Source organism: Athene noctua, chromosome 1 (genome assembly GCF_965140245.1).
Source record: "Athene noctua chromosome 1, bAthNoc1.hap1.1, whole genome shotgun sequence".
NCBI lineage: Eukaryota > Metazoa > Chordata > Aves > Strigiformes > Strigidae > Athene > Athene noctua.
The window spans coordinates 92,776,312-92,797,996 of record NC_134037.1 but is presented as its reverse complement, the minus strand read 5'-3'; the positions used below and the strand labels follow the sequence as shown (position 1 = coordinate 92,797,996).

General features: G+C 39.9%; 1 protein-coding gene across 1 annotated transcript; it reads right to left on the bottom strand.

The window, feature by feature from the left end:
• Positions 1-747: 747 nt before the first annotated feature.
• On the bottom strand, positions 748-16,669 carry YIPF4 (Yip1 domain family member 4). Its single transcript, XM_074896934.1, has 6 exons — positions 16,453-16,669; positions 12,826-12,979; positions 9,867-10,038; positions 7,737-7,814; positions 5,818-5,931; positions 748-3,400 (listed from the first exon to the last, which is right to left on the bottom strand). Exons 1-6 carry the CDS (start codon positions 16,535-16,537, stop codon positions 3,263-3,265), a joined length of 741 nt encoding a protein of 246 aa, XP_074753035.1. The 5' UTR covers positions 16,538-16,669; the 3' UTR covers positions 748-3,262.
• Between the last annotated feature and the right edge of the window lie 5,016 nt (positions 16,670-21,685).

Genomic DNA, 21,685 nt, shown 5'->3' with positions numbered 1-21,685 from the left:
TGAGATTTTTCTTTTTCACCACCGGAATACCAGTGCAGCTTGTAGCTAAACCTACCTGGACGCATTATTTTATCTAAGTGACTTGTTCCACTAAAATATTTGAGAAACATTTAAGACCAGCAGTAGCTTAAAAGCTAAGACCAAGTTTCTCGCAGAAGAGTATTTTTATGAGGAGGACCCAAATTAGCACAGGCTGCCGCAGCACGGAAATTATTTAAGAAATACAGTGTCTGTGTAAAGAATACAAAGAACAAAAAAACCCCCAAAAGGTTATCAAAATTTTCCTGAGAGCAAAATAAGCAGCCTTTAAGTTTGCTTCACTGCTTCAAGCAAAACATTAAAGACCAGTAAGGGTAGCAACAAAACTTAAAGCAGATCTCCAGCTTATGTTGTCTCCACATCAAAGCAACTGATTTCACATACTTTTCAAGTAGGTATAATTTTTATTATAAACAACAGAGTATGTCTGATGGGTAGAGAAAGCCACGTATGCATCTAGTCGCTCTATACAGATCATCCCAAAAGCCTGTCTCCCTGAGGTATGATACCCATATCTTACCCAGATCTTGAGATGAGGTGTTGCATCTTGGAAAGGGTATTTTTGGTAGGTGGACATGCTCTAAGTTTCCAGTTTGACGTAAGTATACGTATTATCATAAAAGCTTATTTATATCCTCAAAGCTTGAGACTGATGACATGTATAGGAATATAGATGTGTCTTCATTCAGTAAATATAAATGAGCTTCATACGTTCTGTAAACAAGTTTAATTCAAAATTTTTATAAAATACATCTTGTATTTACACACATACCTCATCTAAAAATATGAGTTTGTTGAATGCAAAGTTATTACAAACTATCAGAACCATTTGAGAGCTGTTTGTACATATTTCTTGCACAGCATATGCAAAAGGTGACCCTAGAGTTACTAAGATTAAAAGGTGCAAATCTGCAATTGTGTACAAAATCTGTACTATGTTAAGTGCATATCTACATTGCATATTACACATGTGCCAAGTCTGTGGAAAGGAACAGTTAAAATTGCAACTATAAATTTCACAGAACATTAGTAAAGAGGAAATTAAGGTATTTGGAGATTAAACAGAACATTCTTGCATCCTCTGAATATTCATAAGTCATTTCAGATGCACAGGATCCATTATGGACATCTAATGAACAGCTATGCAAAAAGAAACTAAGCCTAAAGTTCTCTGACAGCCTAGTAACCTACATGTGTCCTTGCCCTTCATGTTTGTGGTGATGTCAGTTAAACATGTATTCACGGGGTCTGGGTTCAGTCTTCTAATACTAGTTGGATATTCCTGTTAAAAAATAAATGTAAGTCATGAAAGAAGAGAGAAGACTAGATTATCATGCAAGATTCCAAAGCTAACATGCTTTTTTTAATACACTGTAACTTGCGGGGGTTTTTTGGGGGGTGGGTTTTTTTTTTTAGAATGTGGTACAAATGCTCACAACACACTTGCAGACAAGAACTATAAGCTGCTGGTATAATTGGTTTAGTACGACTGCAGTAATTCCGCCAGAACTTCTGCAGAAGTCAAAAATTATGGGAAAAGTTGATCACTCTACTAGTTTTTCTCCTTTAATGTATTACAAGCTAGAGTATTACATTTACAATTTATATCCAGCATCAACTCTAAGTAGTTCTGTTTAAAACCAAGACAAGAATCAGTCAGAAAAGCAGACTGAATAAGTTAAAGGTTTGTGGTTGAGTTTGAATTTAAATATATTTTGCATCAGTAATGACTGATAAAAATAAGTTACCAAAATGGCAAATAACACAGTCTAAAAAGCTGAAAAACTACAGTTCTGGTAAGGAAATATGTCCACTGGGGATGAAAGACAGCCTTTGCTATTACTTTGTCATGGTTAATTTTTATATACAGCATCAAAAAGAAAACCAACCAAACATGGGGAATGCTTTTTTCCTGTCACCAAAAGAAAAAAGTATTAAGAAACTTAATATCTATTTAGCAATACAAAATACTGAAGATTGCAAATGCCTAAGTTAGTACCATGCAACATGAACTTCAGTGGACTTCCCTTGTGAAGAAACATTACCATAAGGAGCATTATATAAGCAGTCAACACATTACACAGGAAATATTTAACATGTCATCACGTTATTACATAATCCTCGGATAGTCAAAATTAGCAAGACCGTAATTGTTACTAAGGCTGTGATTCTGCCTTATTTAGTGGAGGGAGAATCTGGCCTTACAAACCTTTTTTATTTCTCTTTACGAGGGATTAATAGTACGGGGAGGAAAAAAATGGATGCGTGTTAAATACCATGCTATTAAAAGCAAGACAGAGCAAGATGTTGTAAAACATAGTTAGGGAAGCATTATTTTTATTTTGTCATCATAAAATAACATTGTTTAAAGATCACACAAATTTGATAGATCTTTTTTCTCCAACATTAAGCCAGCACTACAGTTGAGAAAGGTGTTCACCCGTTTCTCTGTAAATTTATACTTTAAAGTAAAATAATTTGATGCTCTATGCATTTTATTTAATTATGTCACGCAGTAAATATCTTGCTCCTTTGGTCAGAGATAGTAAATGAAGACTTCAAATACTTCTATCTTCAATTTTTAAAAACCCAATATACATCCTTAACCAAGGAGTATTTACGCTACACACAAGCCATAGATACAAAATACACAGTATATACATGTTTTGAAAACAAATTGGAATTTAAAAAAACTCAATAGCCAAATCAAAGTAATTGAGGCACTAAATTAAAAGCAGTATCTTCATGTCTTGATTATACACACTATTCTGTGAACAATCAGGACTGTTTCATAAATATATTTTATCTACAGAATTTGCTGTGCCAAAAAAGCCAGCTGTGTTTAAGCTCAAAAGAAAAATTGCACTTTGAGATTGTTACAGTTAACTTCTCATTTTTCTCCTCGAATATAGTAATCTGGTCCTAGTGCTTTTGGCACAGGTAATGAGTTGTGGTTTTGCTACACTTTCTTATAAAACACAAGGTTCTTTTATTTTGTTCATTAAAATCTGAAGAGTCTTAAACAAACCTAGAACTTTGATACAAATCTATATAGCTACAATTGTTTCATTAAATAATATACACAAATATGCTCTTCGATCTTAAAACATCTTCACAACTGGATACAAAACAGTCACTTGTATTATCTCCAGTCTCCTTAATCTTACGCATTATCAGTCTGCAAGTGAATAAAATACAGTTTCTGGCCACATCTTGCACTAGATCACACCCCAGTGTACAAGGACAGAAAATAAATGTATAATAAAAAGATTGGATAAATTAGAAGGGGTTTCTTGGTCTTGAATTCTTCTCCAACTAGTAATGATGCAGCACTGTATGCAGCCCAAAAGACTCCAAACAACTGAAAAAGAAGAACAACAGTCTTAGCTGACACTACAAGAGAATCTCTCCAAATAACAAGATAAAAATCAGTTATTCTCTCAATATAATTAAAAAGAACCTCCCCCCCCCAAGTAATTTTGCAGGAAGAACTACACACATGCACAAAAAATACTATGCCTTTTCATTTAAGTTAGAGAAATATTTAACAAATAGGCATGTTATTTTCATTTGAGACATTTTTACTGAAGTGAGCAGCTAAGGATCTACAGTAAGTTTTCTCTTATGTAAGACATACAGATACCATTAAGCAAGCTGTAAGCTTACATACACTGATAATTTGAAGCTTCACTGAATTAATAAGTTTTCTTTCTACCTTGGCTGTCCCCAACTGTTAACCCCTCCCTTTCTTTAAGCAAAAGGGTTGATATACTTGACTCTTCCTCCTACAATATATACCAGAGAGTTAAATTACCATTTTTTATTTCAGGATTCATCTGGCTCTCAAACTTTTCTTTAATTATGGTGCCCCCACCTCAAGTTAATTGAACCTCATATTCCTATTCCTTTCAGGTACAGTGAGAAGCCTGCCAAAATACAATCTGTATTAAAAATTATATTGCTTACTAAGTTAAGAAAGAACCAGTTTAAGAGATTGCTAGAAAATAACATTACCTATGAATATCCACTATGTTATACGAAGTTAGCATACCTACTTTAAAAAAAAGAAAGTCTTGAGGTCAGTGAATTTGACTCAAGCGAACAAGGTTATAGCAAAAAGTAACCAGATATTATTAACCTCTAGCAGCACCTTGAATATTAATAAAAAAAGAAAAATACTCAAAACTGAGTGGCATGTAAAAACACTGTAATCTTCTGCAAAACATGAAATGAAAGAAGGCAGACATAACAGGACTCTACCAAAGAACTTCTTCCACAGTTCTGTCAGAGAAGTTGAAGCCCCTTGAGGGATTATGGGGCTCATTCAACTGTTGGTGAAAAAAACCTCAAACCAACAACCAAACAAAAAACTCAAAAAAACCCAACCACCAAAAAAAGGTGCACATGATTGCATACTTCTCTTTTTGCTGCCTAACCCAGGACTGCATAGGTGGACAAGAAGGACCATCAATACCAGGACTGAATTCCCTAAGATACATTAGGAAAATAGCAGCAATTAAAACAATTGAGGTGCATTACTAAAATAGTTTACTTTCCTGATTTCAAATGGAAAAAAACTGACTGGAACAGCATTATTTCACTGTAAGTTTCCCAACTTCAGGACTGTGAAAGATTTCCCCAAGCACAGAGCTCTCACTCAAACTGTAAGTAGTAGTGCTTGTCACAGCATAAGTAGTTTTGGCCATATGGGGCTCATCCTGCATTTTTATACTAATGCAAAGGTAAGAACCTTGCACAGATTCACCCTGAAGTTAATGTAAGACTGTCAGTAGTAATCAAGTAACTGAGGTTTCATTAACATATATTTATTTTCAAGTTACCTATTACTTAACTGGGAAGTTAATGATTTGCTTTCTGACTGTATCACTTAATAGTAATTGCAAGTTATTGAATCACAAACACAGCAATTTTGTTATCACACACTTTACTTTTACTTCAATTATACTGATTACCAGCAAGCTAAAAGGACGGAAAATCAATCAAATCAACAGAAGAACAACTCAAAAAGCATACTGTTTCGCTAGTAACAGAATTTTCTCAGTCAACCTTTCCAGAAGTTCAGCAATAACTTCAAAGGCTACCTAAAAGGGTTTTAAGCAGTACTGGAAATGTTCAACAATGTTAGGTAGTTCTGGGATCTATCAGGGAACGTTGATAGCTTCATAAAAGCAGGTGGTATCCAACAGCAGGTGGTATCAGGCAAGTTATTCTTGCTTTGTGCCTTACATTCCACATCTGTAAAACCAGAACAAGACTTACCTTCTCTGCAAAGGCTATTGAGAGCTTTGTACTGCTACCGCTATGGGAAGGTCTCAGAACAATGACTGAAGTCATATTCATGCTGCAGTAACTAAAAATAAACTCAATGATGGGGGAAGGGATAGGCCAGCTTATTTTCAGATTCTTCATTTTGAGGTTTAATTATGCATCCTCTTCTCAAAATGATAATCCTATTTATTTTTAATGCAACTATTATAGCACAGTGAAATACTTTTACAGAACCTAACCTGATAACACCAGGTGTTGTTATAGCAACAGCACTGTATATCTCCAAGTACTCAAAAAAAGCATTTAAAACCGAATTTGTTTAGCAGTCGTGTCCACCATGCTAACCAAAAAAGATCACAGACCTCACATTGTAGTTCTCAATATTTTGACACATTGTTACGTTGTCCTGAAGAAATTAATACTTGAAGTGTTAGTAAAGTGACTTAAAAATAACTGCAAACAATCCTCAATAGATGATACTGAACTTACTTTTATTAGGGTAGAGACAACTTCAAATGATCCAACCACCAAAAGTACAGGTGCTATGACAATGAGGGGAAGTAGGGAATATCCTATCACACCAAGAACTTGGCCATAAGCAACCTGAAATTTTCAAGCACATAAAAACAAGCTTTGTAGTACTCAATCTTTGTCACCAAATGCAATTTGATCTTGTTATAACAGTAATAATGAGCTAGATATTAATGACATTTCAACTAAAGGAAGCTTGCTAGGATGAAAATTGGTTTTGTATGCTACCCCCTAGAATTTTGTAACTAATCATTCAGTTCTCTTAGAAACATTTTTTTTAAACACTGTAAATGGCAATTTTATTACTTTCATGGGAAGTATTTACACAGGTTAAAATATATAATTTCACCCCTCACATTTTTATGTTCTGCCTTAAGTGGTTCTCAACTGCCACTCTCCATGGAGTGTACATACAATACCCAGGAGCACAGAAACAGAAGAGACTTCTCAGGCATCAGCTGTAGTCCAGACTGTCACAAGCAGCAAATATTAATTTTCTGCATTAACATACTCATATCTATTATAAATAAATAATATACATGAATACTTGTGGCATCAGTGGAAGACCTAGAACCTGATCCCTCTAAGGCACAGAAGTCTTCTGATTTCCAGCTTAAATGATTAATATCTTAAACAGATTTGTTCAAAGTATTTCCATAACTGTGTTCAGCTTCACACGGATTGAAGTGTCTGATTCTCCCCTACTACTATTTGAAATGTTCCTGGCCCAGCTGGGCTTTTTGGATTTAACAGGAAAAACAGCAGCAAGACAAGTGACCATCTTGCAAGCGATCTCTGTAGCCACTGATCCTTCACAGTGAATTGCTCAGACCTATACTTTTTCCCCAGTTTATACATTCTGATAATTTCACATTTTGAGCCACAAAACAGATTGATTTAAGGGTATCTGGATTATGCTGGTACGCAGAAATACCATGTGATCACATTTCTAAAAGCTTTTGCTTTCCAAACAATGTTCACACAAAAAGACTCTAGCAATTATGATAAAAGGAAAATGTAAAAAAATTAAAGTAAGTGTAAATAATGTAGGAAGTCTGCAGCACGAGTTCATCATTAATGCAAGATTCACAGTAAACATAAAAATCAAGTATCACTGAATATTTAGTTCTTCGCAACACAGTTCAATGCATTTTATGCTGCAGAGCCATTTTAAGAAGTTTTTACCCTCCTGACTGTCCATTGTAGCTGTCGGTGGGCCTCTGCTGTAAGTCATTTGTTGTTTACACCTGAATCTCTTAGTGACTCAACCTGTAGACAGCTATTCCAACCCTGCTGGTGCAAGCAGCTGGAAGGAGGGATGTAGGCCAGAACTTCAACTGGCTTTGCAGTTGAAGAACATGCGCTGACTGTCATCCTTTAATGGGTTTGAACTGCATCAGACCAGGGATGAAAACAAACCCTGGTAGGTGCTCTACCCACAACAGCATTATACAACTGCTGTTAGCCCCATTAAAAAAAAAAAATAATTAAAAAATAAAGAGCAGTGCAAGAGCAGTACAAAGGAGGAGAAAGGGTTCTGTTTAGCTCAGTGACCAAAAAATTGAAAGAACTCAAAGATGGACTTCAGTTCTGAATCACAGGCACCTCTTAGAATGTCTGGGATTCAAGTACAAATTTCCAGATTATCACATCCAACATGCCATCCACAGCACAGAAGATTAGCTGGTCACCTCTGTATTTTAGATTTTGGAGGACAAGAACCTGAAATGTAGACATTATACATATCAACTGCATCCATTCTTAGTGGGCTACAAAGTCCAAAGCCAAGCACCAAGGAAACCCAGCTACTAATGAAAAACGTACCAAGAGACTTCACATTACCTCCCTCTACGTCCTTTTTGCATACAGGTACTTACTTCTCCTCCAAGAACCCTGGCCAGTAAGAAAATTGTCAAGGATCCAAATATCCAAATAGTTATAATCCAAGAAACAACCTTGAGAGATAAAGAACAATTCATTTTTATTAATAATTTTCATTGTGAGAAAGAAAAACTCATTTCTATTAATAACTTTCATGGGAGCCAAGGAATTTATTATGGAAAACTGAGTTCCAAAGTGTGGCAAGAATAGTTTTAGTTAGTATCACAATTCAACTTGAGAATAAAATTCAGAGGTTACATTTACAGAAGCACATTAATGGTAATTTTAGTGCACATGGAAAGCGCATGCAATGTGTTTTGCAAGTATTGTAATATTGTAGCACACTAGGAAGAGTTTAGTTAAAACCAAAGCTAGGACTGCTCTAGCTAGAAGTCTCCACATCCTGCCTATTACAAACTGGGGGGGGTCAGACAGTTTTTAGAAGTCGGCCCAACAAGGGATTGGAATTCTGTTTCTTTCATCCGTAAAGATGCCACTTTATTCTTTACTCAAACTGAAAATGCTCAGAAGACGTGGGACTTTAACTTTCAGTAGAACTCAATGATGATTACAACTTAATAAACAGCCCCAGACTCCTGAGACAGTGTCTGTCGTTATATTTTCTTGCTTCTTTCACTGCTCTGCTCTTAAACTGAAGAAGAAATCTTAAAATCATTCTCCAGATTACCAGAACCTTCAGAGTAACTTAGCTACTCTTGGAGTTGAGCCACTGGGAGGATTAGAAGTGAAGCTCCCCCTTCTGACATACTTTTTTAGAAGAAAACAACATCAGTCCTGTCTCTGTATTTCCAAACGCACAATGACTGAACTTAAAAATTAAGTTAGTACTCAATATTTTGCTTAATTAAGAGTTCCAGATTCCCAGATGAATCGAGGATAAATAGATAAAAAACACAGCACCACTTTCAAAAAAAAAAAAAAGATAACGTACTGGCTTTGTACTATTTGTGAAAATAGCACATGGCCTCCTTCTACTTCCTTCTTTTAGACAGTGGAGGAAAGCAGAGAACCAGATTAAAGTCTTAGAGCAGGAATGCTGATCTCTTTCCAGCTTACAGCCCACCCACCATTCAGTTCATCTAGTCCAGCTGATGTCAGTCATCCTGTTGCCAGCTACTCACTTTCCCTCCTCACACATCTACAGCACTCTTACATATCACTATGGTACATCTACTGTTCCAAAGAAGCATCAGACCTACTGTTCACATACAGTAGGTGTACAAACTGCAGAAGGGCGTTCATCTGCCATGGGATCAAGGAATGGTCCTTGCTTTGCCTAGGAGACAGCTAAGTGGTCCACCGAGAAGATTCTCTCTCACCATTCACAAAAATCTTTGTATAAGACTGTTCTGCTACTTTACATATGGCTTATTGCTATACTACATTGTATTCCAAACACATATAAAGATTTCTGAAGCAGGATCACCTAGGCTCACACTGAAATTGTGACTATAAATGATACCACTTCTCTATTTCAATCTGAATGTAAAGAAAAAAGCTAACGGTGTTTATGGAGGCCAATTATATATGCATAATGCCTCCAAATAGCTATTTGCCCTGGAGTTCAAAAGAAATTATGGAAAAAGTCTATTGACCAGAGGAAAGTTACTTGATTGTAATTGAGCAGGAAGGACAAAATAGCAAAAGGACTAAATATACCAGATAACAGCAGTGATATAGTATGAATTAAACAAGTAGCTTTATTTGTCAGGAAATTAAAATTCATGGCATCCAAATGTTCTTCAGTAACACTTTTTATTACTAAAAAGTACGTTAACAAAAGGTCACAATTAAAATGGAAAGATTCACTTATATGACTATAGAGCCATTAGTATCAATCTGTTTCCTCTAGAAACCTAATCTTTCCTTTGTTTTACTGTATAAAAACAAACCTGACATTTCATCATGATTAATTTAACCGTGGGCTATTTAATACATTTCTTACTGCTGTCTTTCCACCTATCAACTTGAAAAACAGCATTTGAAAAGCCCCACATTAGTATGTAAAGGAAAGACTTTCTACCTACATAAGAATGCTAATTGCTTAGCAATCATGTTCCCAAATTTAGTTCAGATTTCTTTTTAGGTTTAAGGCTCATACGTACCTTAAATTGTCCATATAAAGAAATCATTGAGAAGAAGAGAACAACTGCCAGAGGACCCCAAAAGTCTGGATTGTCTCTTACTACCTGCCTATTAAACCCAAGAGATGGCATAGGCATCAACACGCATCGAATTTTGTAGTAAATATCCTTTAGATCAATGTCAAGTTCTTCCCTGAAATTGTAAAGCAAGAGAGCATTACTACACACCACAGTAATGAATAACGAACTAGAGCATAAAAAATAAGTGCGGGGGCAAACAGTAGGCTTCTAGAGCAAGTCTCCCATCTCCCATAAGCCTTTCTGAATCTATGACTAGCAAAGGCACAGTTTGTCCACAACAAAGCAACACCATATCTGCATCCCACACTCAGTCACTGGTGTGACACAGATATGTTTAATTGTTCAAAAATCTATTACATGACTGAGAATAGAAAACATACACAGCATACCCTGACAGCCTACATTAAGACAGTAGATCTATTTTCTGACATGCAGGAACACGTGACACATGCATACCATTGTAACTACTTAAGAGCCAAAGACATGCACACACAAAAGTAGGATGTCTGTGTATTCCTATGCTGAGCAATATGCCATGAGCACATTTATTATGGAAACATTTTATTTCAAATTCTACAAGAAAGAATACCTTTAAATTCACTAATCCTAAACCATTCAAAATACACCAGGTAGAAACAATTTTTTAAAATAAAATTAGTTTAATTTGCATCAACAACAGTAGTTTTCAGTTGACCAGTTTATGCCAATTGTTTAATTATTGGCTTGTTTCCAGTATGGATAAAAATAAATAAAAGCCATTAAACTAGCAATAAATTCTATCTACAGTTCTTGCCCTTCTTTGTCTTCTCCACTCCTTGCTACAAACTATCTGTCAGCAGCTACAAATTGACCAGAAGATTCTTTTGCAGAGGAGACTGAACTGGTACATCTTGCCCTGACTGTCCTACCATGGGAAGGAACCAGAGTTTCCAAGTAATGGACAATTCCACCTCTTTAAGTTATGCATGGAACCTTAAGACAGAACTGTATGCTAGTGTCTTCCTTATGCAGTCATGACTGAGGAGCCCTGAAGAGCTGCAAGAGACTTCTGGCAGATATCCCTCTGCTCTACATTTAACAGCACAATGGAGAAAAACGTAGAATCATATCCTAAGGTGGTCTATGAAGGTTTTGTACAAAGCTTTGATTTATGGCTTTCTCCTCAGGATTCACCACAATTTCTTTTCTTAAAAAAAAATGTTAAGTACTTCTCAGTGAGTCTCTCAAGGCACTTTCAGGATTGCTATTACTGAAGCTATTTCAGAATTGGTATTACTAACCTGTGACTAAATAACAAAAATTGTTCTTTAACACATCCCTGAATCTAAGGAGTAGACTAAGAAGCATGTTTTCCTCCATTTATCTGAATAGGATGCAGCATTCCTGTATTTTACTCTGAAGACTGTGTAACACAAATACTTCCTGTCTGGAAAAAATTCTTTGTCATCTCCTAGGGCTTCTGACAGTTTCTCATGTGAATAAACTGTCTTTCGCATGAAGCTGACAGTTACCCCACTTAAGAAGTGAGGGTAGCTGTAACAGGAAACAAGCGTTTGGAGTAAGACTGCCCATCGAGGAAAAAAAAAATCTTAACTCTATTGAACAAAACAATCGCACAGTAGCACTGCACTGGTGAACTTCTCTTAGCTGGCTGCTATTCTTTAAATCCTTAACAGGAATCAGGTTGCAAGGCTTCATTACAGTACATGTCCTGGGAACAATTAGAACTACATAAAAACTGGTGCATGACAGTCAGATTAAGGCTTTCTCTGTTAGGGTGATAATATTCATCCTGTTTGCCACAAACTGCTAATTTCCCTGGCATGTTGTCCTCACTTCCAGCAATCAGCAGCTTAGAACAACTACCTGTCTTTGAATCATAAACTTGGGTTTTGTGGTATAAAAAGTTAAACAAGAGGGAATTCATATGCTATCACCTCAGTACACCATTCTATTTCTTAATTAAAAGGTAGAGGTTTACAGAACACAAGGAGCTATTTCTGCACACTTCAAAGTACTTTTCAAGTAGCAGTTTTATTATTAAGCTCTTCACACTTCAGTTCTCTCCCAGCACTCTCATGCGAGTTCTCCGGAGTACTCTCCCGCTCACTCCATTTTTTTAAAAGTATCATTATATTTAATACACAGAGCAAAACACCGAGATACTGAGAATGAAGTTACTTAAGTGCAGAACAAGGACTAAGACCCAGCCTGCCTGACTCACAACGTCGCAAACTTAAAATACAAACTTTCTTCAGTCAACCACGTTTCTGTAAACAGGAGGGATGCAGAGATTTTCAATCTTAAGGACATTTTTGTCTTTCAACACTAACACACTTTTAATCTAGCTTTACAGTGTAAAATAGCATCAAAGATTACAAAGTTTGTACTACCTTACTTCTAGCATTCCTACTGTAATAAGCATTATTCACAATACTCAGAGTAACAGACAGAATTTCCTTAAGATTTACTTAAGGTGGATCTTTCCAAGGGAATGTCTGAGCCTCTGATTCTCTGACAGCATTAAGAAGCTCACAACATCAGGCAGAAGGCAGAAATAATACAAGCTAATTTTTGTAACCATTACAAGAACAACAGATGAGAGCAGAAAAGCCACAAAAGCTTTATATGTATAGAGATTAGTAAAACTGGATTTTACTCCCTCCTTCCTTCCTCCCCTGCAGTGAGTAACAAGGCTCTCTTTTACACTAAAAATAAAACCCATAATGAGAAACATGTTTTCATTCCTGCACCAGAAAACACTCATTGGTCAAGTAATTTGTCAAACAGAATTCGAGTGATAGCAAAAGGCTGTGGGACAACATGAGGGGCTACAGGTTGTTTGTTTTTCCTACACAGCTAATAAAGACAGATACCCCAAAATAATTATATGACATACAGGAGTGGCTTGTTATCTTCTGGGTCATCATCTTCCACTTCCAAAAGCCAGCCATACCCTCTCTGTCTTAGGAATGTAGTTGCAGTAGATTCTTTGATGAATTCTCCTCCAAGATTTAGCTTAACATCTGGAGTTGTTATGGAGCCACTAAGATCTTAGAGAAAAAGGGAGAGAAAGATAAAACTTTTTAAGTCTTGCCAAAAGTAATTTGATTTCAAAAGTGCTGGAAGATAAACAACAGACATCTAAAGCTACAGTATGTGCTGGTCAGCACCATGGCATATTCAAAGTTAAAAAATAAAATCATATTTAACAGATACATAATTTGAAAGGGTACTTCTGGTTTTAATGCAATAGTAACTGCAATAGTTGGTTTAGGTCTCAAATTACCAAGTTTTAGCTTCTAGATGTAACTCTTGATGACACAGTGTTCTGGTATGATAGGAAGGTTTCAACTCGTGCTTTATCGTTAAGCATTCAAAGCCATAAAACTAACTAACGAAAGTCTCATAATACTGTAAATTGTGGATTATTTACCATTTTTTTTCTGACCACACTATACCTGTTTCAGAGCCTATTTCTGCACAGGGGTATTGTTTCAGCCAAAACCATTCTCTGCTTTTACGCCCAATTTTTAATGAAAGGAAAACATTTGTAGGTGTTTTCATTTGTAGTCTGCCTTTAATACAGGTTAAAATGTTAGAAAAAGAAAACTATCAGATATCCTTAGGCTCCAGCCAGTAAGAGGAGACACAAGGAGTTCTGTTCAATATACCATGATCTTGCTCTGCCACAGTACTACATAAAACACAAGCAATTTATGTATGTTCTGGCTTTGTCAGTCACCAATAAATATTAATTTTATTCTCACATTGTATCCAGTTATATACAGATCAAAAATACAAAATTTTCTGAAACATATGGAAAATATATAAAGCAACTTGAAGAAAGAAGAAATATAGAAGAAGGGAATAATTATTCATTTAGGAAATCATGGATTTCCATTATTTGATAAAAAGGAAAAATCCAAACAGAAACTGTAAAATTTTTGTGCAAGTCTTATTACAAATATATTGAGGGACAAAACCTGTCTCCTGATCCAACATCTTTTCACTTCACAAAAGAAAAATGTTATTTTGCTTTCCACTGTTGTGTGTTCTGCACATAAAAAAGCTGGTAGGCACGAGTTTCCCAAAACACCTAGCTATAGCCAAGTATTTCTGAAACACATACAGAGGCAAGTCAGGACACATTTGTAGATTTCTATCAAAATGCAACATAATTTTATAGAAACAAAATTTATAGAGTGACAAAATCTTACAGTCTTCAGCTGGCATACCTGAAGCGTTCACTGATCACTCAGTGTCGCAATTAATTTAACACAATTCTCTTTCCCAAATCAGCTTGCCAGGCCACTAAAGCTTAACTTTAAGATTCTCCATAAATGCTTTTCAACCATTTCATAATCATGAGAGTTAATGATCCATTGCTTTGATTCTTGGAACACCATATGCACAAGATCCTTGTAAAGATCACTGTAACTTAAAGAAGAAATTTCTCTTTGCTCCTGTCAGAATCAGCACACATATGCTGTTCTCACCAGACACAAGTAAAGCCTTCTTCTGCTGTTTACAGGCAGAAGAAAAAAGCAAAATGTATTCTAAATGCCTGGGCATCGAGGTAGAGAAAGCCTCAAAGTCTTCTACTACCACTGGGACCCTTTTGTCATTTAAAAATATTTGTTTATGCTATAACATAACACTTCTCTGCAAGGAGAGGTGCTTGCTATTATTCTATGTGCACAAATGTGGCTGTCAAAACAAGTTAACAGTCCAACCAAATATTTATTTCTCCTTTCTCAGTGAACACTGACAATCCATCCCGAGACAGGGAAACTTCTACACAAGTCTTATTTACTAAGATTCTTTCTAGCAGTCAATGGTTGGTGAATACCTACAGCCACACTTTTTTATCATGAAACCTATTAATATGATGTTAAGTCTATTTTGCAAGATATCTCAGGAGGGACATAAAGCTGCAGAAACCAAGGAAAAAAGCCCACCACCTCCTCTTCTGTAAACTGCAGGACAACTGAGCGCTGAAGAATATGCCAAGAATTGATGGTTTTTATGCTTGCCAGTGAGAGCCAGGGTGCCTTCAGGCTGAGCGCCACAGAAGCAAAACTGAGGTATCTCACATGCCCGATTTCAACCGGGCATTGTGGAAAACCAGCTTTCAAAACAGTCTTTGCTCTCCATTTTGAACAAGCACTACAAGAGGTAAAAAACCTCCCCAAACAGCCTGTTCTTTATACGGTATCTGTCCACTTAACTGAGAACACCTCTCCAGCATTATTTCTCACAAACAGATCCTACCTCTCATGAAAGTAAGACGGGAAATAAAACAGCTTTTACTTTTCATATGGATAAGATTTGGGAAACAAATAGAAATTAGACTGCCACGTGTAGTATTTTAATTTAAAAATATCAAGCTGTTTATGTTTTTGTTAGGACAGGACTATGTAGCACTTTGCAGACAGATCACACTTTGGTTGTGTTCACAAAGAACACCAAGCTGAGTCTAATGCAACAGATCCCACTGGAAAGGTGGCTGTATTGGACTGGGTTCAGCATTGGTCAACAAATACTTCCACAGGGAATTCTGAGAGCTTCTATTCAGAACTACCTGGATCCTTTTACAGGCAAAGGTGGAAAACAGAACAAACAAAAACAACAACAAAAAACCACAGGTGAGACTGTACCTGTCGGGACTGGGAAGTTCACCAAAGAACAGGTGTTCTACAGTAGTTTTTCCACTCAGTAGCTCTTTTCCAGGGTAAGGCACGAGTCACGATTTACATGTTTGCCTACCCCTATTCAGAATTACAACAGTAACTAAATACACATAAAGTAGAATGCTCGCTGTTTAAGTGGGTAGAGCCCAAAAGATCATTCTCCATCAAAATAAGCTAGCACGACATTCACTCTTCTATGTTCCTTTCCATAGTCTTAAGGCAGATCTTCATGGCATGCTGGTACACCACAGCTATTTGGGCAGCAGGCAGGCAGTGGGCCACACTTCCGTCACACCCTAACCGACATACAGGATTTCTTTTTCCCCCCTCATTACTGCGCTGGAAAGAGACACGGCAGAGACTCCGGCACAGCATTACAGCAAACGCGAACACCGGGTACAGCCTTCAACACACACCGGGCCGCGCTACCGGCCAGGTGGGAAAGAGGGGCGCTCTGTGACGGCACTTTTCGCGGTTACGCCAGGCCGCCGCCGGGCACAACCTCGGCTACGGCTCAGAGAGAACCTGAGGCACGGCGCAGCACGGCCGGCTCTGTCGCTCCCGCGGCACCGCGGGTAACGCCGCCGCTCCCGGCCCCCTGCCCTGCTGCGGCGGAGTCCCGCAGCCGCGGCCCGAGGGCAACGGCCACCGTGGCCACCTCAGTCACCCCGCTCCGCCTCCGGCCACGCCACCAGTCCCGGGGCGGGGGGAGGAGGGCAGGAGGGCAGGCGCCTCTCGCCTCCGCGGCACCGGAGCCGCCCGCTCCGCGGGGGCCTGGCTGAGCCCTGCTCCCGGGAAAGCGGGAGCGGCCCCAGCCGCGGCCCCGCGCTCACCTTCGGCGTCTGCCGAGGAGACAAAGGTGAAGTCCCCGCTGCTGGGCGCGTAGAGCGGCGGCTGCTGAGGGCCCGGGGGCTGCATCTCCCCGCCCTCCGCGGGGCCGCTGGGGACGACGAGAGCCGAGCGGGAAGCAGGGCCTGGGGCCTCCCGGATCCCTCCCAAGGCGGCGGCCGGCACCCGACACCACAGCGCAGCCGCCTCACGGGGCAACAACAAGCGACACCGCCCCCCCGATTGGCTGCTTGCAAAGCGCGTCGTGATTGGCCGCCGCAGAGCCAATGCTGACTGGCTGCCCGGCTCCGTCTCGGGGGGTGGGGTCACCTCCACCCCGCTATAAACCTGCTCCTCATTAGCCGGGCCGGGCCCGGCCGGGCGCGGCGTTGCCTTGCCTCGCCTCTCCCCTCGAACGGCCGCCGCCCGGCTCCGGCGTCATCATTCGGCCGCCGGCCGCCGCGGCCACCCGGGCGGCTCTCTCTTCCCTCTCCCGCCCCTCCAGGGGCGGCCCGCCGCCGCTGCCGGATTTGCCCCGCTGTTGTTAGTACCCGTTCCCCGGGGCGCCGGCCAGGAGGGCGCGGAGGCCCCTTGGCGGCGCAGAGCTGCGGTGGTGGGATGGGGACGCAGCCCCGCGGCTCAGCCCCCGGCCCGCTGCTGAACGGGCCCCCTTGGTAGCGCCCTGGGCTGTTAACCTTCCGGGACCTGTGGGTGGCCACCGCGCCGTGTCGGTGCGGCACGTGAATCCAAGCCAACAGCCAGCCCCGGGAAATTCACTACTTTCAAACACACACCACCACCCCCCCCACCCCCCCGCGAAGTATTCCTCCAGCCAGTGCCACTCGTGGCACCTACTGACGATGAGAAACAGGCCCCGCGGCTTTGTAGGACTGCCAAGGCAGCTCGGAGGTGTGAGGGCTGCTGTCATCATGATGGGCACTGTTCAAGACATGAGGCTAGAACTGATCAGAGGGCTGACAGCAGAAATTGGGCATCTGCAGTGCCCTGGGATAACAGCTTTACCTCCTTGCTGCCATCTGCAAGCTTTCCTGGTTTTCTACAAGTTGTTTGTCTGCACGGCCAATGCTCTCTGGCTGCCCCAACCTACCATCTGCCTGTTGCCATGCTTAATTGTAGATCTGTTTCTCATTTCATAGTGAGATACTTTCTTTATGTCTTTCTCTATACTGTTTGACCTGTGTAATTGCTTCCTGCATACTGTAAAAAAAAAGATTTTGAACTTTCAGTAACAAAAGATTTGCTGGCTGATACACAGCCTTTCAAATAGAACTCTGGACTTTTTCTTTCTTTCTTGAATAAAAGCATCATCCCAAATATTTTCCTTCCATGATTGATATGAAAGAATTGTAGAATGGTTTGGGTTGAAAGGGCCCTTAAAGATCATCTAGTTCCAACCCCCCTGCCATGGGCAGGGACACCTTCCACCAGACCAGGTCGCCCAAAGCCCCGTCCAGCCTGGCCTTGAACACTGCCAGGGAGGGGGCAGCCACAGCCTCTCTGGGCAACCTGTTCCAGTGCCTCACCCACCTCACAGTAAAGAATTTCTTCCCCATATCTAATCTAAATCTACCCTCTTTCAATTTAAAACTGTTACCCCTCATCCTATCACTACAGTCCCTGATAGAGTCCCTCCCCACCTTTACTGTATCGCCCCTTTAGGTACTGGAAGGCTGCTAGAAGGTTTACCCAGAGCCTTTTCTTCTCCAGGCTGAACAACCCCAACCCTCTCAGCCTGTCCCCATAAGGGAGGTGCTCCAGCCCCCTGATCATCTTTGTGGCCTTCTCTGGACCCACTCAAGCAGGTCCATGTCCTTCTTATGTTGAGGGCCCCAGAGCTGGAAACAGTACTGCAAGTGGGGTGTCACGAAAGCAGAGTAGAATCACCTCCCTTGACCCGCTGGCCACAATTCTCTTGATTCAGCCCAGGATACGGCTGGCTTTCTGGGCTGCGAGCACACATTTCTGGGTCATCTTGAGCTTCTTGTCAACCGACACCCCCAATACATCCTTCCTTTTGACTGTTCAGAAGGATTTGCCTCCATCTTTTTATATTTTATATGGCTCCACCTCTCAGTATCATCATGGTCATCTGCAACCCTTTTGCTAATTGTTTTCCATATACAATCCTAAATGTATTCTGTTACTCTACCTCTTTTTTTCTCTCCCATTCTTTTGGATTTGCTCCCTCTCAGTATCTACATGCAGTTTTTGTGTTATTTGTTAAGCTATGCATGTTTCCTGTATATTAGTGGTATCCTTGGTGCTTCCCCGCAGTTCTGAGGTTTCTGGACTGCTCTCCTTCAGTTCCTTTCTCTAGAAGGAAATCTGGCAGAGTCACAAATCAGACATAGAATGCAGCACATTGTGGGCACTCTAGAATGGCTGACTTTTTACTTCATAGTTAAAATGCACTAGCATATCCCAAAACTTTGAGCGGCTACATCCAAGATAGCCCCTTTACCAGGCCTTGCAAGCAGCAACTCTGATGGATAGAATAGAGTAGATTTCAGTTGGAAGGGACCTATAACAATCCTCTATTCCAACTGCCTGAGCAATTCAGGGCTGACCAAAAGTTAAAGCTTGTTATTAAGGGCATTGTCCAAATGCCTCTTAAACACTGACAGGCTTGGGGCATCGGCCATCTCTCTAGGAAGCCTGTGCAAGTGTTTGACCACCCTCTCAGTAAAGAAGTGCTTCCTAGTATCCAGTCTGATAACCTGCAAGTCATCACCAAATGGTCTGTTCATGATCTGATTCATGATAGTGAAGCACGTTTTTGACTGACCTGCAGAGACCTATGTAGTACTAAAGAAGTTGTAAAATAATACAATTGAGATGCTCTTGCAAGAGGACAAGCATGACGGCTCTGCCTGTCATCTATGCTTTGAAGTATCAGGAACCAGGATCTCACTATTTATGTGTTCAACAATTACTAGATTTAACAGAAAAGCTCCAAAATAAAACTGCTTGGGCTTATCCATTAGCTCCTTCCTTCTGCTCCCTGCTAAATACCAACACATTTATTCTCAGAGGACTTTTTTTTTTTTTTTTTTTTTTTCCTGATATCTCAGGGAAACAGGCTTAAATTTGGTATTCATGCTACATATATTTAATTCTACTTCATACATAGAACTCAATAAATGCCATGGAGTATAAATAGGGATATATTTTAAATTGAGAAAGTTATGAGGCTAGAATTTGCATTAGAGCAGTGGTTTGATTTGGAGAAGGAACCTCCTTTCTCATATATATTCCATTAAAGGAAACCACTGCAAGTTCCATCTCAAATTATTTTGAACAAGTAAAAGGCAATCTGATTTTTATGGAGAGAGCAGGACTGGAAAGTTCCTACTTTGCCATATCCAGCCATAACTGAAGTTTGCATTTATTTCAAATATAACTTGGGATCGGGTTCTCTGTGGGCATTTTACAGAGATAATCAGTTTCCTTGCAGCAGCAGCAAAAAAAAAAAAAAAAAAATCTATAATTGCATGTAAACTGAATGATCCTTATGGGTCCATTCCAACTGGTGAAAACCTTTAAGATCATCAAGTCCAACCATTAACCTAACACTGCCAAGTCCACCACTAAACCATGTTCCTAAGGACCACATAGAATCATAGAATCATGGATCTACATCTACATGTCTTTTAAATACCTCCAGCGTTGCTGACTCAATCACTTCCCTGGACAGCTTGTTCCAATGCTTGACAATCCTTTCCATGAAGAAATTTTTCCTAAAATCCAATTGAAACCTCCCCTGGTGCAACTTGAGGCCATTTCCTCTCATTCTTTTGCTTGTTACTTGGGAGAACAGACCAACACTCACCTTGCTACAACCCCCTTTCAGGTAGTTGTAGAGAGCGATAAGGTCTCCCCTGAGCCTCCTTTTCTCCAGGCTGAACAACCCCAATTCCCTCAGCAGCTTTTCGTAAGTTTTGTGCTCTAGACCCTTCACCAGCCTCGTTGCTCTTCTTTGGACATGCTCCAGCACCTCAATGTCTTTCTTGTAGTGGGGGGCCCAAAACTGAACACAGTATTTGAGGTGTGGCCTCACCTAGTGCTGGGTACAGGGGGACAATCACCTCCCTCGTTTTGCTGGCCACACTATTTCTGATACAAGCCATATTGGTCTTCTTGGCCACCTGAGCACACAGCTGGCTCGTATTCAGCTGGCTGTTGACCTACACCCCCAGGTCCTTTTCCACCAGACAGCTTTCCAGCCACCCTTCCCCAAGCCCGTAGCACTGCATGGGTTGTTGTGATCCAAGTGCAGGACCTGGCACTTGGCCTTGTTGAAACTCATACAATTGGCCTTGGCCCATCATCCAGCCTATTCCAATCCTTCTGTAGAGACTAAGCTCCTTTAGGCTCCTTTCTCTCTGTTTGGTGGTGTTTGTTTTTTTGTTTTTTTTTTGTTTTTTGTTTTTCGTTTTTATTTTTGCTTAATTACATATAGGGATGACAACAGAGAATGCTGTGTCAAGGAATTGCTTGCATGTAAGGCAAACCGTCATTTGCTTCATTGTAATTCTGATGTATTGAAGTTGGGTCTCAAAACCTTTAAAGAGTTTGGTACCTGTCTCCTAGCAAGACCAGCAACAAACACTGCTAGAACAAGACTTGGAGGTGTGTGGGACAAAAGTATTGTACTTGATAAATGTGAGGAGTAGCTCTTAGGGCACCCTAAAATGGTGGGAGGAGATAAAAGAGAAGGTGATGAAGTCTCACACTGTATCAGCTTTGAGGAGAGAATTTGAGACAATGATAAATAAAGACAATATTATGCAATAAGATGAGTCACAAATGCACATTTTATTAATGTGCCAAACAGGGGCAGTGACAAATGAGACTGCATGATAGGCTGGGTGACTAGTTCTTTTTCTCCTCATTTCATGGCTTCATGTACTGGATACTCTTGTCCAATATCTGGAAATATTTTCCATATTTTCTCATTGTCTATGATTCTGACTCTGATCTCTGTATGAACATGAACAAGTAAGTCATTCTATTTCTCTGCTTTCAATAGACTATTTATAAAGACATATATTGTCATTCACTATCTTCTTTTTTAAACATGATTGTGATAACACAAGGAAACTTGTTTTAATTATTTCTTTTCCTAGGGACTTTTTGACCAGCTGAGATCCAAATGGAATTTCACATAGAAGAAACTCTGAAGGAGACAGAGGGAAGACATTCTGCCCAAGTTTACCT

Excerpts from the sequence above, each read along its gene's own strand:
- YIPF4 (XM_074896934.1), bottom strand. The coding sequence starts at position 16,537 with ATGCAGCCCCCGGGCCCTCAGCAGCCGCCGCTCTACGCGCCCAGCAGC. Across the intron at positions 12,980-16,452 it reads CTCCTCGGCAGACGCCGAAG|ATCTTAGTGGCTCCATAACA; the intron begins GTGAGCGCGGGG and ends TTTTTCTCTAAG. Across the intron at positions 7,815-9,866 it reads CTTTATATGGACAATTTAAG|GTTGTTTCTTGGATTATAAC; the intron begins GTACGTATGAGC and ends TTATCTCTCAAG.